The 12,902-nt window shown below is 36.8% G+C and overlaps 1 protein-coding gene across 1 annotated transcript; it reads left to right on the top strand.

The window, feature by feature from the left end:
- Positions 1-4,897: 4,897 nt before the first annotated feature.
- LOC120738685 (adhesion G protein-coupled receptor E1-like) lies at positions 4,898-12,606 on the top strand. Its single transcript, XM_040040091.1, has 18 exons — positions 4,898-5,259; positions 6,706-6,789; positions 7,021-7,161; positions 7,266-7,418; positions 7,534-7,662; positions 7,796-7,839; positions 7,943-8,050; positions 8,271-8,424; positions 8,628-8,750; positions 8,834-9,024; positions 9,130-9,291; positions 9,396-9,590; positions 10,399-10,616; positions 10,708-10,768; positions 10,855-10,946; positions 11,076-11,244; positions 11,326-11,415; positions 11,752-12,606. Exons 1-18 carry the CDS (start codon positions 5,229-5,231, stop codon positions 11,791-11,793), a joined length of 2,187 nt encoding a protein of 728 aa, XP_039896025.1. The 5' UTR covers positions 4,898-5,228; the 3' UTR covers positions 11,794-12,606.
- Positions 12,607-12,902: the final 296 nt, after the last annotated feature.

Below are 12,902 nucleotides of genomic sequence, written 5' to 3'. Positions count from 1 at the left end.
ATGCTTATCAGTGATCAGGGCCCCAGCCATGTGCTACTGCTGTGTGATAGATAATGTCATATTTGGAAAAAAGAAACATGCTTAAAATGTAGACTTCACCCTGTCTGGTGCATGATTAGATAAATGTTTTGATGCAAGATTGTAAAGGAGGCTGTAAGGTTAGAGTTCTTGAATAGCAACCAGCTTGGGAAATGGTACTACACAATGACATGCAGGGGGAGAATTTCAGTGCACACTATCTAAAAATTCAGTGCAATATCCAAACAACTGTCTGAAAGATTCCCCTTCGGACCTGGTGGTTAGAGAGTCTGTTGAGGGGGGTGTTAACATAAAACATGGTTTTATCATTTGCCCGAAAGCAGCCCCCTGGCTTTACAGCTGCACACGTAAACCAGCACTGTTTTTAAAACACTTAAGTCAGCATATTTAGGAGTTTTCCTTAAACTTGCTGAATATGCTGAGTTAGTGGATCCACCTTAATTTTCAACCCAGTAGCACTAGTTAAATTGTTATTTTCCACATTGCACTTGATAAGACTAATTCTCAACACTGAAAATTATCTTTCATCAAATACGGTCTCTACTGAGAAATTGACTGGCCTAATCTGCAGCACCAAGAAGAGTTTTTTAAAGCAATCAAACATCTAAATTTCCCCAGGCATAATAGATGCATTATTGCATAAAGCTGCATCCATATATTGTGAGAATAAAAATGCAAGGTGGCACAGAAGTCAGATTTGCACCAAATATTTAAATACAACAGCTGAAATGATGCATGCCACATGTCTCCAACGTTGGCAAGTTAATTTGCCAGCCTAGTGAATCTAGTGTGGGAGGGGGGGATACGAGAGTAAAAGTGTAGTACCTATATTTCTCCACTAGATTATGCAACATCACCATGACAAAATATTCACACCGAGTACGCCATTTTGATTTGGCACTAAGAAAATATTCACATAGTGGATTTGAAGCATGTTTGAATAATAAAGTCATTTTCTGCCTGTAAAGTCAAGAGAAAATTTACTTTGATTTGTTCTACAAGTTAAAGTTTTAGATGTAGCTCCTAATTCACTGCCAAACAGTGAGCATTTGGATAAGTGTGCTTTATTAAATGAGTAATTACACGGCAGAGTTCAAATAGGAGAACTAGGTAAATCATTTTACTTGTTTAGTTGCTTACACAACTACCATGCTTTTCGAAACTATTTTGTTCCTCTTTGGTGTTATTCCCTCTTTCATCTCTTTTTTTCATTTTAATCTTTTTTTATTAGTTTTACCAAAAGGTCAACGAGCACAAACAGAGAATATGCAACAAAGCGGAACACGAGCAGCAAAAATAAAAAAGGTTTCGCACACCCATGATCTCAGCACTTTGTAAAAGCTTAGCTCAGAGGTGTGAAAAGCTGGTGACAGCATGAACACACTTCCTCTACATGCAGGGGAGCTATTTTTTCACAGCTATAAAAGGGAAATGTCTCTTCGCACATATTGTCACAACGATCAGTACAGAGTGTTGAACACTACATTCAACAATGCGGGAATTTTTGAGTCTTTATGAATAGCAGTCAACATCTATTCATTTCAAATTCATCCACGTGTTCTAAGTCAAGTGCATATTTGTATTCACTGCTGATACAGAGTAATGTGAGATAAAAGCTGAAAGAAAGCAGGATTAAACTTGTCAGTTAGCACTTCTAATTACTTCTACAGAACTTTCAAACTAGTAGCTTAAGAAATTAAATGAAAATGCAAGGAAAGATCTTAATGTAAACTTTGACAACATTTTTTGATATAACGTGTGAGATGAAAGGGGAGAGTCTTTTGGTGTTTCACTGGTTAGCAAGAGGTCTACATTCTCATCCGTTCCTCAGTTGTGGGATGTATTTAGTTGCTAACCTCAACCATATCCTGTATGTCACACTGCTAGGTCAAAAGTGACTGAAAAAAACAGTATCAACACATTAATTTTAGTATTGCTTTTGGGGGGAGGTGTGAATAGTTTTTGATGTTTTTCAGTTAAAATGAGTTTTGTTTTTGTTTTTAAATTCCTAAATGCCAAGAATTTAAAGAAAAACCATAAAACCAAAAAGAAAAAACATTGCAAAGGACTGATGACAATTTAGATTTCTGAGAATCAAACAGGAGCGTATTTTTTGAGACACTAACACGGGTTATTTAACAAAATGTCCCAGTTTTGTCTCTCTTCTCTAATAGGTAATACATGTAGTCATGTTGCTTAAACAGAATTTTCTTGTAAAAGATGGAAAGCAGAAGAGAAAAGGAGAAGTGGGAATTTAGCAGTACCACTATTTTTTTGTGGGTTTTTTCTTGTTAACAGTTTCAGACAGTAAGTAGCAAAAAGCAAGAGTGTCCAAGCTAGAACTTCACACTGGCTCAGTGAAAACTGCTTTAAGAGCCGTACCATACCAGCAGTATCAGTTAAAACACACAGTTTGGCTAACCTCAATATTCACTGCTGTACCACAGATTTCTATGACATGAACATATTTTGGACTTACAGTCGTCAGTGTAAGACACAGACACAAACCAAAACATTCAGACTCCATTCTGACCTCTAGGTTCAGGGTATGTCAGGAAGTTGTTGAGACAACTGGGTCACATTCAGGTTCCTCCTCATTGTTTGGGAATCCAGAAAGAAACAAGAAAAACCAAACACAACTGACACAAAATACACAAAACTCTGAAAGTACACTATCTTGTTATAGGCAGGAAGAAGTTTGAAATATAACAGGATAAGCCTTGGACGCTTGCCATGATCATTATTGGTAAAAGTCACTCTGTGAAAAAGAAGTCAAAATGAAACAGTAGGAAGACAGTCGCCCAACTCAAGCGGAACACATGTATCATTTGAATACAGACTATGTGCAAAGGAGTGCCTGAGCTCTGGACTCACACACTGATTTATCATGCTAGGCACAGCTTTGACTGAGGTATGCATAACATCCTCACCCACAAAGCCTGACACTGACCATTATCTGTATTGTATGTGTTGGCCAGATACATCATGTTGCTACTCAGATGTATTCCCTTGTTGCACTGATATGTTGCTTTTCTATGTAATATCCATCCATCCAGTTCAGCGGGGACACTGGCGCATGTCTTGGCTGATATAGGGAGAGAGGCAGGGTACATCGTGGACAGGTCACCAGTTTGTTGCAAAGCTAACACAGAGAGAGACAGACAACCATTCACACTCACATTGAATCCTATGGGAAATTTAGAATTAACAACCTAACCCCACTAAATGCATGTCTTTGGACTGTGGGAGGAAGCCGGAATAACGGGAGAGAACCCACACAGACACTGGGAAAACATGCAAACTCCAAACAGAAAGGCCCCGGTGGCTTTGAAGGCAGGATCTTATTGCTGTGAGACAACAGTGCTGATCACTGTGCCATTATGTAGCTTTTCTGTTTAATATCAGGTACTTTTTAGTGAAGTTACATTGTGATAGCTTTTATTCATATATTTTATTTTATATTTATCAGGCGAAAACAGTGCTACCACTTTAGAACTATTTCATATACACCTATGAACACATCACTGTAGGCTACATATAATGACCACCAAAAAAAGCCAAACATTTGTGTCCAGGGCTCTGTAATTTAGAGATCTGAACATACTTGTTATTTGTGAGTTGGGTTATTGAAAAACTTCCAATAATGTAAAGCAAAAAAAAGAGTAAGAAAAAAGCATTTTTCTGTATTTGTCTGTGACTTTGCATATAGATCGATACCAGTGATACAAGTAGTATCACTGGTCTGATCTAATAACAATACCAGCATTGATATCTATATCTGTTTCTCATGAAAACATGACAAAATGTTGCTCTTACACTTTATATTTTAGGCACTGAATCTTTGTCTACAATAATCATGATATGAAATTAAGACTGCAGCCTGCACAGGCCTGAAAATTACACCATGAATGTCAACTGGAAACAAAACAAGTCACTGAAAAAATTAGCAGTCTGTTTTATTTTATGACACTGCTCTTGCAACATGTTTCCATTCCTTCACATTTTCAGAGCAAAAATCAACCCTCACAGATCTTGATAGGTCATAAATGTATGAGTATGTGTGTGGCCAAGCACGTCATAGTATAGTTTCAAAAGGCTGTTTCCTGTTACACCGTGCAACAGGAAACCTTTAAAAGATGTAAAGTTTTTGGTTTGTAGAAGCATGTGGTGTATTTTTTCCAGTACTGTAGTGCTTAATCTGTCCTTTTATTGAATCAAAGTGCACTAGGCCTCCGCTCTGGGGAATTACATACAGACTATATACTATGTAGAGGAAACAAAATAGTAGAAGCCTTCTTTGTTTAATTCTTTCTAAATACAGCTCAATGCTGTTACCATTGTTACATTGTCTAAAAAACATAAGCAGCCAGAGGCTAAAACCATGAATATGTCATCATCATCATAATCAGCAGACTGTGTGCCTATGGGAGGGTATATCAGCTGGCAGGACACTGTAAAACAATGACTAGCCTCACAATCCAAACTTTTAACCCTCTGTCTGTTCCCACACTACGTCTAAAAGAGGAGAAAGTTCAAGTGACAAGTGAGCTATGGCAAAAAGAGACATAAATTATCAGGGTTGCATAATCTAGTAGCATATTGCTGCAGCTGTGCAGTCGTCAGAAATGCTGGATTTCATCTGTCACCACACCGCACCCCTCAAAAAGTTAGTTCCTAAAAAGAAACTTCTGGTTGTACTCCCATAAAAACTTCTGCGTCAGAGGACTGATCTTATTACTGTGTGTGTTAGAGTGAGCGAGAGAGAGAGAGAGAAAGAGAGAGAGAGAGAGAGAGAGAGAGAGAGAGAGAGAGAGAGAAACTCCTCCCAACTAAAATTCACAGTCACCACACTATGTCACCCCAGTAGTCAGACAGGCAGAAAGAGAAAAGGGATAGTTCAGTCTGTGAAGGGATGTGTGTTGTTGGGGAGTGCTTCAGTCGCTGAGTTATTGGTTTGCTGCTGTCAGCATAAACGTTAGCTACTTTTTCTATATCAGTTCATTTGACTGGTGGATTAATATTTCTTATTTTTCAGTTTTTTAAATTACAGAAACAAGTTAAAGAACCTTTGAAAGAGTTGAGAAGAAGAGAAAAGGTTGGGACAACCTAAAAGTAGATCATTCTGCAGTTTTTGTCTGGGTTGGTTAAACTTTCTTGAAACGGGTAAGGACTCTTTTTGCTTCTTCACCATGACGTGCAGATGGAAGCTTCTTATACTGGGTGAGTCACATATGTGGGAGATGGAATGGAAAACATTATCTTTTAAGATTTTTTTTGTAAGGATCTGAATTTAGGATGAAACTTAGACAAAAACATTTTCAACATTTTCATTGAACTGCTGTCTAGTAATACTTAAGCTGTCTAAAATAATGTCTATGTCTAAACAGCAGTTTTTGCTTTTCGGACATAGAAACTCTTGCTTTTTGTTGCATTTGTTTAGTCACTTTTCTTTGAGATAAAGTCAGCCAGCATATTGTCATTGACAAAATTATAGTAAATGAATAAAAGTTCTCAGAGATTTTCTCAATTTTTTGTCGAATATCTCATTTCATCTAAACTATAATTCCAATTTTTCATGAGACATTACAACCATGTCACATTCGTGCAAAAGGGGGCAACTCACCCAACAAATTCCATGATATAAAAGCCCAGTTATTACTTTCTTGGCTGACTGCGCATCATGCTACACATTAATTCTCACTTCATTACTGTCATGTGGTAAATATTCTTTTTAAAAAGTGTTTCCTTCTTATTTCTGAATGACACAGTTCTGACAGCTGATAGTTTTTCTAAAAAGACACCAGGGACTGTCGTTTCAGTGCACAGCACTGCTGCCCTTTTGTGAAGAGGCTGAATGACCGCCTTGTACATGTGCAGGTTTCCTTTGAGAGCTTTACTAACCGTACGCTAAGTCAGGGTTTGAGACTCGCTTAGAAAAGAGATTCTTAAAGGTTTCACTGGTTAGAAAACTAATATTAAGTTGACCTTTATACTTAATGTTTCTTCTCTTCTCCCCATCCTCCACCATCCTGTCAGCTATACAGAAAGTTATATTAAGCAATTGAACAATTTAGCAATGTTTTAACTTCTTCAAATTAAGTCGGGAAACAAATGATTAAGTGCTGCTGCATCTAGCAACCAAACGTTTTAAACTGGCAACAGTTTTCTTTCATGGAAAAAAATAAACTGTAAACACAATGACAGGTGTTTCATTCTCCACCCCCACCCCAAAAACGAAAAAGATGCAGCATATTTCTGAGCCATAACAATAAATTAGTTATTTGTTTCAAAGATTACACTAAATTTCTTTGTGTTTTTAAATAGCCAACTTTATACTGCACCCATCAGCTGTCAGTTAGGAGTTCAAAGTAAATGGACTGTGCAAACTCCCAGATGTAATAATGGTTTGTTTTTGTGCTCTGGCATGTAATGTTTTCTCACTCATAGGAAGCACAGTTCTCCAGACACCAATGTGCTGTTTATTTAGAATCATATTCAATGTGAGGAAATTAGGATAGAGAATGAGGGCCTTTGCTTCTTCTTCCCAGATCTTTTACTATCACAACCATTTTTGTGCAATTTATATGATAAACAAAATTCAAATTCAATCAGAATAAGGTACTGACCTGTAGTATACTAGGCTGACAGTTCTCGCTTGTTTTTCAGCTCTGTCTTTCTTCCTCATCATGGTGCTGTCAGTATCAGCAGGCTGCCCTAAAGGATTTTCAGCAAAGAAAAAAGAGTGCATTGGTATGAAAATCTTTACAAAACAAAACATCAGACAAATAATCAGTAATGGAAAATGTGCAAGTTGAGCAATGTGTGGACTTTATAATAAAATAATTAATTTTAAACCTTTTCTGTCAAAAGTTTGAGTTTTTGGATTTTCAAGCTATTTTTATTTTTAAATCTATAACAATTTCATATCAAAGCACATATTTATGCAAATACATCTTTTCACATTTCTGTGTCCTCACAAAGACATAGACGAATGTATAGATGAAAAGCCATGTGGAGAAAATACAGTCTGCACAAACACAAATGGGAGCTACTACTGCCAATGTAAAGATGGTTTCAGACACCAAACAGGGAAGGTGAATTTTACAGTTGGTGCATGTATAGGTAAGTCATCTCAAATTTATGGTGATAACAACTCTGTGGTTGATTTGGAGAAAGTTTATGTCATACAGTCATAACTTATGTAAAGGTCTCTTCTTTTTTAAAAGATATCCAAGAATGTTCGGAAAACAAAGCCAAATGTGGATCTAACGCCAAATGTGTGAATGCAATCCCCTATTACTCGTGCACCTGTGATGATGGATTCATTTCTACTACTGGGAATAAAACCTTTCGTCACGATCAAAATGCTACATGTGAAGGTAAAATGTTGCTCTCATTGGTGCTGCCATTTTAGAGTGAGCTCTTCAGTTTAAGGTGATGGCAGAGGATTTTTTTTCAGAGGTATTCTTACATGTCTTCTTCCTGCTGCTCTAGATATTAACGAATGTCAAAAAGGAAATCCCTGTGGTCAGAATGGATTATGTAACAACACACAAGGCAGTTATTACTGCATCTGCAACGCAGGGTTCACTAACTATGGCAACAAAACGGCACGCTGCACTGGTGAGAATACTGTCCATCATCCATTATTAAACTGAGGTTCTTCCCAGTAAATGCATCAGAAACAAACAGAACACTTATTGAATACCTCTGGTCATCCGTAAGCAAATTTATTCATTAAACTTTCTTTCTTCAGAATCAAACTGTGATGTTTTCAAAGCTCTAAACGGGCTGGAAGAGGTAACTCCACATCACAAATACTATAAAGTATCAAAATTCAGCACACATTATGAATAGAGTTGTCTCACATTTTTGTTTTATCCACCACCAATCTCTCTTCTAGAAACTTCCCATTGTGAAGCAGCTCAATAAAAGCTGTCAGGAGCTCACAGGGGACAAAAGTCAGAATCCATCTGATCGGAGAAACCAGACTGAAGAGGACTTATTGAAGGTACTACTAAATTCAGAACATTTTAACCTTACTGCAAAAAAAAATCATCAAGTTTCTTGAAACCAGGCAGGAAAATAATGCTCTGCCTCTTTCAAACTGTCACAAGATGCTCAGATGTCTCATAGACCGTTTACACTGAGGTAGCCTGAAAGTCTGCCTCAGTCTGCCTCTGTTTCTTGTTTCTCATGGTCTCCTCTCTCATTCCTCTCTTTGTCTTTAGAGTTTTCAGTCAGAAATAGATCAGCTCTTGTCCAGTAAATTTCTCAAAGACAGAAGAACAGTCTCCACCTTTCTGGATTCGGTGGAGAATGTTCTGAGGCTAATTGGAGCCGTGACGAAGATGCCAGGGAGAAACACAACTTCCACTCACACAGGTTTAATGAAAATTTGCATTTGCAGCAGAATTTAAAAGAAAAACAAACCAACAAACAAATATGTCCAATTCAGGTAGATATGTTCAAATATGATAGGAGCTTTTGCCTAGAGCTTGTACGTTTATTATTAATTACATTTTCTTCAGCATTATTGAACAAGCAGTGTAAGATAAGAAAAAACAACAACATTTATCTGGTTTCAGAGCTGAAAATGCTGGTACATCATGGGCCTGTTATATCCAAAAGAAACACAACTTTATCAACTAAGCATGCTCAGTTGGACATCCAGATGGAAATGGCGGCTGGAGAACCTGCCTATTACCCTGGTAATGACAACAAATATCAAATTTGTAGCCAATTTCATCACGTTATGACACACTCCAATTATTTTCTCCTTTTATTGTTTCAGGCTTTACAACAGTGTCCTTGATGAGCTACTCAAACCTGGAAGACTCTACAGATACCTTCTTTGATGGGATCAAACCACAAAAGAACCAGAGCTTTAAGATAAACTCCAAAGTGGTGACTGTCACTGTTAGCAACAGAAATACAAGCCACCTCAAAACGCCAGTCAAACTGACTTTGGACCACTTGATACAGGTAAAGAGGAGAACTTACTACTAATGTTTAGGGACTGTGTTAATCTACGTTGACAAACAGGAACAACAGAACAGTCAGTATCTCTGGTGTACATCTGTTTAACAGAAAAATCAAACGCACATCTGTGTGTTCTGGGATTCCTCGGTGAACGGAGGATCATGGTCTGATCGTGGCTGCGATGTGGTGAAGTCAAACCCGGAATATACTGTGTGTTCCTGTAATCACCTGAGCAGCTTTGCTGTACTGATGGCCCTCTATGAGATGGAGGTTAAAACTAATTATATATACCATAATGCTTTTAGTTCAGAATAAGTTTAAACTTCAACCCATTTTCATACAATAATGTTACCATTCTTTCTCTTCCACAATAGAATAAGTTCGAGTTGCAGCTGATCACCTGGGTGGGCCTGTCCATTTCACTGATTTTCTTATTCATCTCCATCCTGACATTCTCAATGATCCGCTCCATTAAAAGCACAAGAACCACCATCCACCTGCATCTCTGCATCAGCCTCTTCATTGCAAACCTTGTCTTTCTAGCGGGAATCTCTCAGACAGCGAACAAGGTAAACAGAAACTCCACTTGCCATCAGCATGTGTGCATTAGCAGAAGTTTCCGCCACCTTCAAATATAACAGAGAACTGTATACTAAGTTGCAGCAAAGCTACTGTTAAATACCCCAACTCTTTGATCTTTGGGCTGAAGGAATAACAACACTCAGTGTATAAATGCTCAATCAACAATCTCTTTAATCAATACAATTCTCTTTATTCCATACAACACTTTGAGCATTACAAATGTCCGAATGGGAGATGTGCACGGGAGGGTGTCCGGCAAAATCTCAAAGTGTCTGACTGTTTCTCACATTCTTATAGCTTCAGCCCTCCTCCAAACTAAGCATTCACATTCTTTCTCTCTCAGTGAGCCTAAGTTACAACCTTGGCTTCCTGTGCAGTATGTTTTGTTCTTTCTACAATCAGAAAAGCAAGGCCACGATTCTCTGCAAACAGTATTCTCTTTATAAATCAACAGTATGAAGTACCATAGGATAGTGTAATTCATTCACAGTAAATCAGCAGTCAAATGTAATACAAACCAGTCTAATCAATCTAATAATTTCACCTTCTAACTATAGTATAATGCAACCGAAAACTATATAATGATTTCATAAGCTTAAATCAGAGGTATAATGTAACATAAGACAGTGTAATAATCTCACACTACTGAATTATTCATAAGAGATATTAATAAGAGATATATAATAGACACATAAACAATTGAAGAATTTCTAGACATTTCTCCCTCTTCATATTCATCCACATTATTCATGTCTGTTACCCTGATCCTCCTCTTTCCTTCACTTTCCCTATTAGGCTGGCTGTGCAGTGGTAGCAGGAATCTTGCATTTCTGCTACCTGGCAGCGTTTTGCTGGATGTGTCTGGAGGGCATTCAGCTGTTCAGGATGGTTGTCCTCGTCTTCAACACCACCTTTAAAACCCTCCACATGATGGCAGTTGGCTATGGTGTTCCAGCTGTTATCGTTACCATCTCTGTCTTAGCTAATTCTGGAGGATATGGCACTAAGAGATAGTAAGTTTCCCCAGTTCCAATTATATTGTTCTATCATTAATTCAAGTTTGAATTACTTATTTACTTACTAAACTCTTGATGTGCATTTCAGTTGTTGGCTAAATCTGGAAATCATTTGGAGTTTCTTTGGGCCTGTCTGTGTCATCATCATTGTAAGTATTTAAATAATTATTGAGTTTAATGTGATCCAAAATGGTGACTTGTGTTATGTTTAAACCTCATCTCTTTGGTCTTTCAGATAAACATTTTCTTCTTTCTCATAACTGTGTGGAAGTTAGCACAGAAGTTCTCAAGTTTAAACCCTGATCTTGATAATCTGCACAAAATAAAGTAAGTCACAACTCAAGCTGCCCACGCTAAACGCCCCATGCAATTGCTGTGTGGAAAGTATAACGTAATCTATTGCCTCACCAAAGTACCTCGCACATGACATGTATGCATCTTTGTTGCCTCCTGCAGGGCATTCACCATTACTGCAGTGGCACAGCTGTGCGTTTTGGGCATCATGTGGATCTTTGGTTGTTTCCAGTTTGAGGAAAGCACTGTAGCCATGTCTTACCTGTTCACCATTTTTGGCAGCCTTCAGGGTGTTATGCTCTTTATCATGCACTGTCTGTTTTCCAAACAGGTTAGTCACATTTGTCTCAAAAGTAAGGGACGAGTTCTGCTGTCTTTAGTGATGCCCATACTAAAGATTTTCTGAATTTAGGTGAGAGAAGAATATGAAAACATCCTGGCCAGATTCTGTGTGCCTCAGAAGAAGAGCTACAAAGAGTTCAATTACTCCAGCAAAGCTCAAGTAAGCAGCTATTTATATTTTATTTTCCTTTTTTGACTTTCTCACTAAGCAATATTAAAGTGAAATGAAACATTTATTATAGAAAATTCATTTTGATTTGATTCATTTCATTTCATTTTGATTCATTTTGAACATTTGATCTGTTATGGAACAACTACTTAAATTTTAAACCCTAACGAAACTCAATTCTTTCCCATTGGTTAAAGAAGAAAATAAAATGTTATACTTAATACTTTTTCATACTTATACAACTGTTCCTCAACTGTTCCCTATACTTAAGGAACAGTTGAGATGGTTTTCACAGCTGATTGAACTATGCCCCTTTGTCATCTTCAGGCATCCAAGAGCAGCCAGGACACAGGAGAGTCTCATTTTTGAGAAGCTAAAACCTGACTTGAGACAAACTCTGATTTGCTGGAGACTTTCAGTTATTGGGACATATTGACATCGCACCCATAGCGCATCTGTTTGCACCTGTTTGCTTTGTTGCAAAATGTTGTAAATATTATCATTCTTTACAATGTGTGGGCCTTTTATTTTAAGTCACTGAGTTATCTATTCAAATCATTGCAACTTACGAAATCCTTACAAAAGAAGCATTTTGTTAAGTTTTTCAAACAGGAAATTATGTAAGTAGTTTTAGAAGCATAAATCTACAAGTATTAAAAATTTCAGATATGAAAAAATGTTTTCAGATTATCATAATTGTGTAAAGACCTGTTGTATCAGGTAAATCTAATAATGCTAATTCTTTAATTCAGGTACTGTATTTAATGAGCAATCTGAAACATATTTGCTGAAAAGCACCTTCTTCAACCACTTCCTCAAGCTTCTGAAAGACCCACAATAAGAGGACAATTATGAGACCGAAACATATATTTAAATGTTTTAAAAGTTTGTGTTTATATTGCTGAGCAATTTTCCTGTGTTTTCATTCTTGACTGCATCCATTCTCTGTGTTTTATCATGAAGCTATTTTAGAAGATTGTAAATTTTTTTTAATGCATTTACGGTTTGCAATTACTTCTTTATTTATGTTTATTGTTAAAAACCTTTTTTTAATTATTTTTTTAATGTTCTCCTAAAGGTTTTAGGGTAAATACATATTCTGATGTATATCATCTTTAGTGATTTTAAAATGTATCGCATTTGATATAGAGAATAAACTAGCAATGAACACCAGAAAGACAACTTTTTGGCCATTATTTCAGAACACAAAGCTTTAATTCAATGTTAAAGCATTTTCATAATACAGACTGCACCTTATGGTGTAATTTCCCCATATTTCGCATATGATTTCAATGTCATCTTTTTGAAATCAGGGTATAATTTTCATAAAGTACGTCCTTAGTAGACAATAACTTTAAGTTTTATTATATATTATATAATATATTTATTATATTATATATTTTAGAGGAAAAGGACATTTGAAGACATTTTAAGTCCTATATAATTTCAGTGTATTTTAGAAAAAAAGAGCAAATAAT

This window comes from Simochromis diagramma, unplaced genomic scaffold, assembly GCF_900408965.1.
Source record: "Simochromis diagramma unplaced genomic scaffold, fSimDia1.1 OVJJ01000321.1, whole genome shotgun sequence".
Taxonomy (NCBI): Eukaryota; Metazoa; Chordata; class Actinopteri; order Cichliformes; family Cichlidae; genus Simochromis; species Simochromis diagramma.
Note: the sequence above shows the minus strand (reverse complement) of the source record. Positions and strands in the feature narration are given on the sequence as shown.

Excerpts from the sequence above, each read along its gene's own strand:
- LOC120738685 (XM_040040091.1), top strand. The coding sequence starts at position 5,229 with ATGACGTGCAGATGGAAGCTTCTTATACTGG. Across the intron at positions 10,617-10,707 it reads GGATATGGCACTAAGAGATA|TTGTTGGCTAAATCTGGAAA; the intron begins GTAAGTTTCCCC and ends TGTGCATTTCAG. Across the intron at positions 11,416-11,751 it reads ATTACTCCAGCAAAGCTCAA|GCATCCAAGAGCAGCCAGGA; the intron begins GTAAGCAGCTAT and ends TGTCATCTTCAG.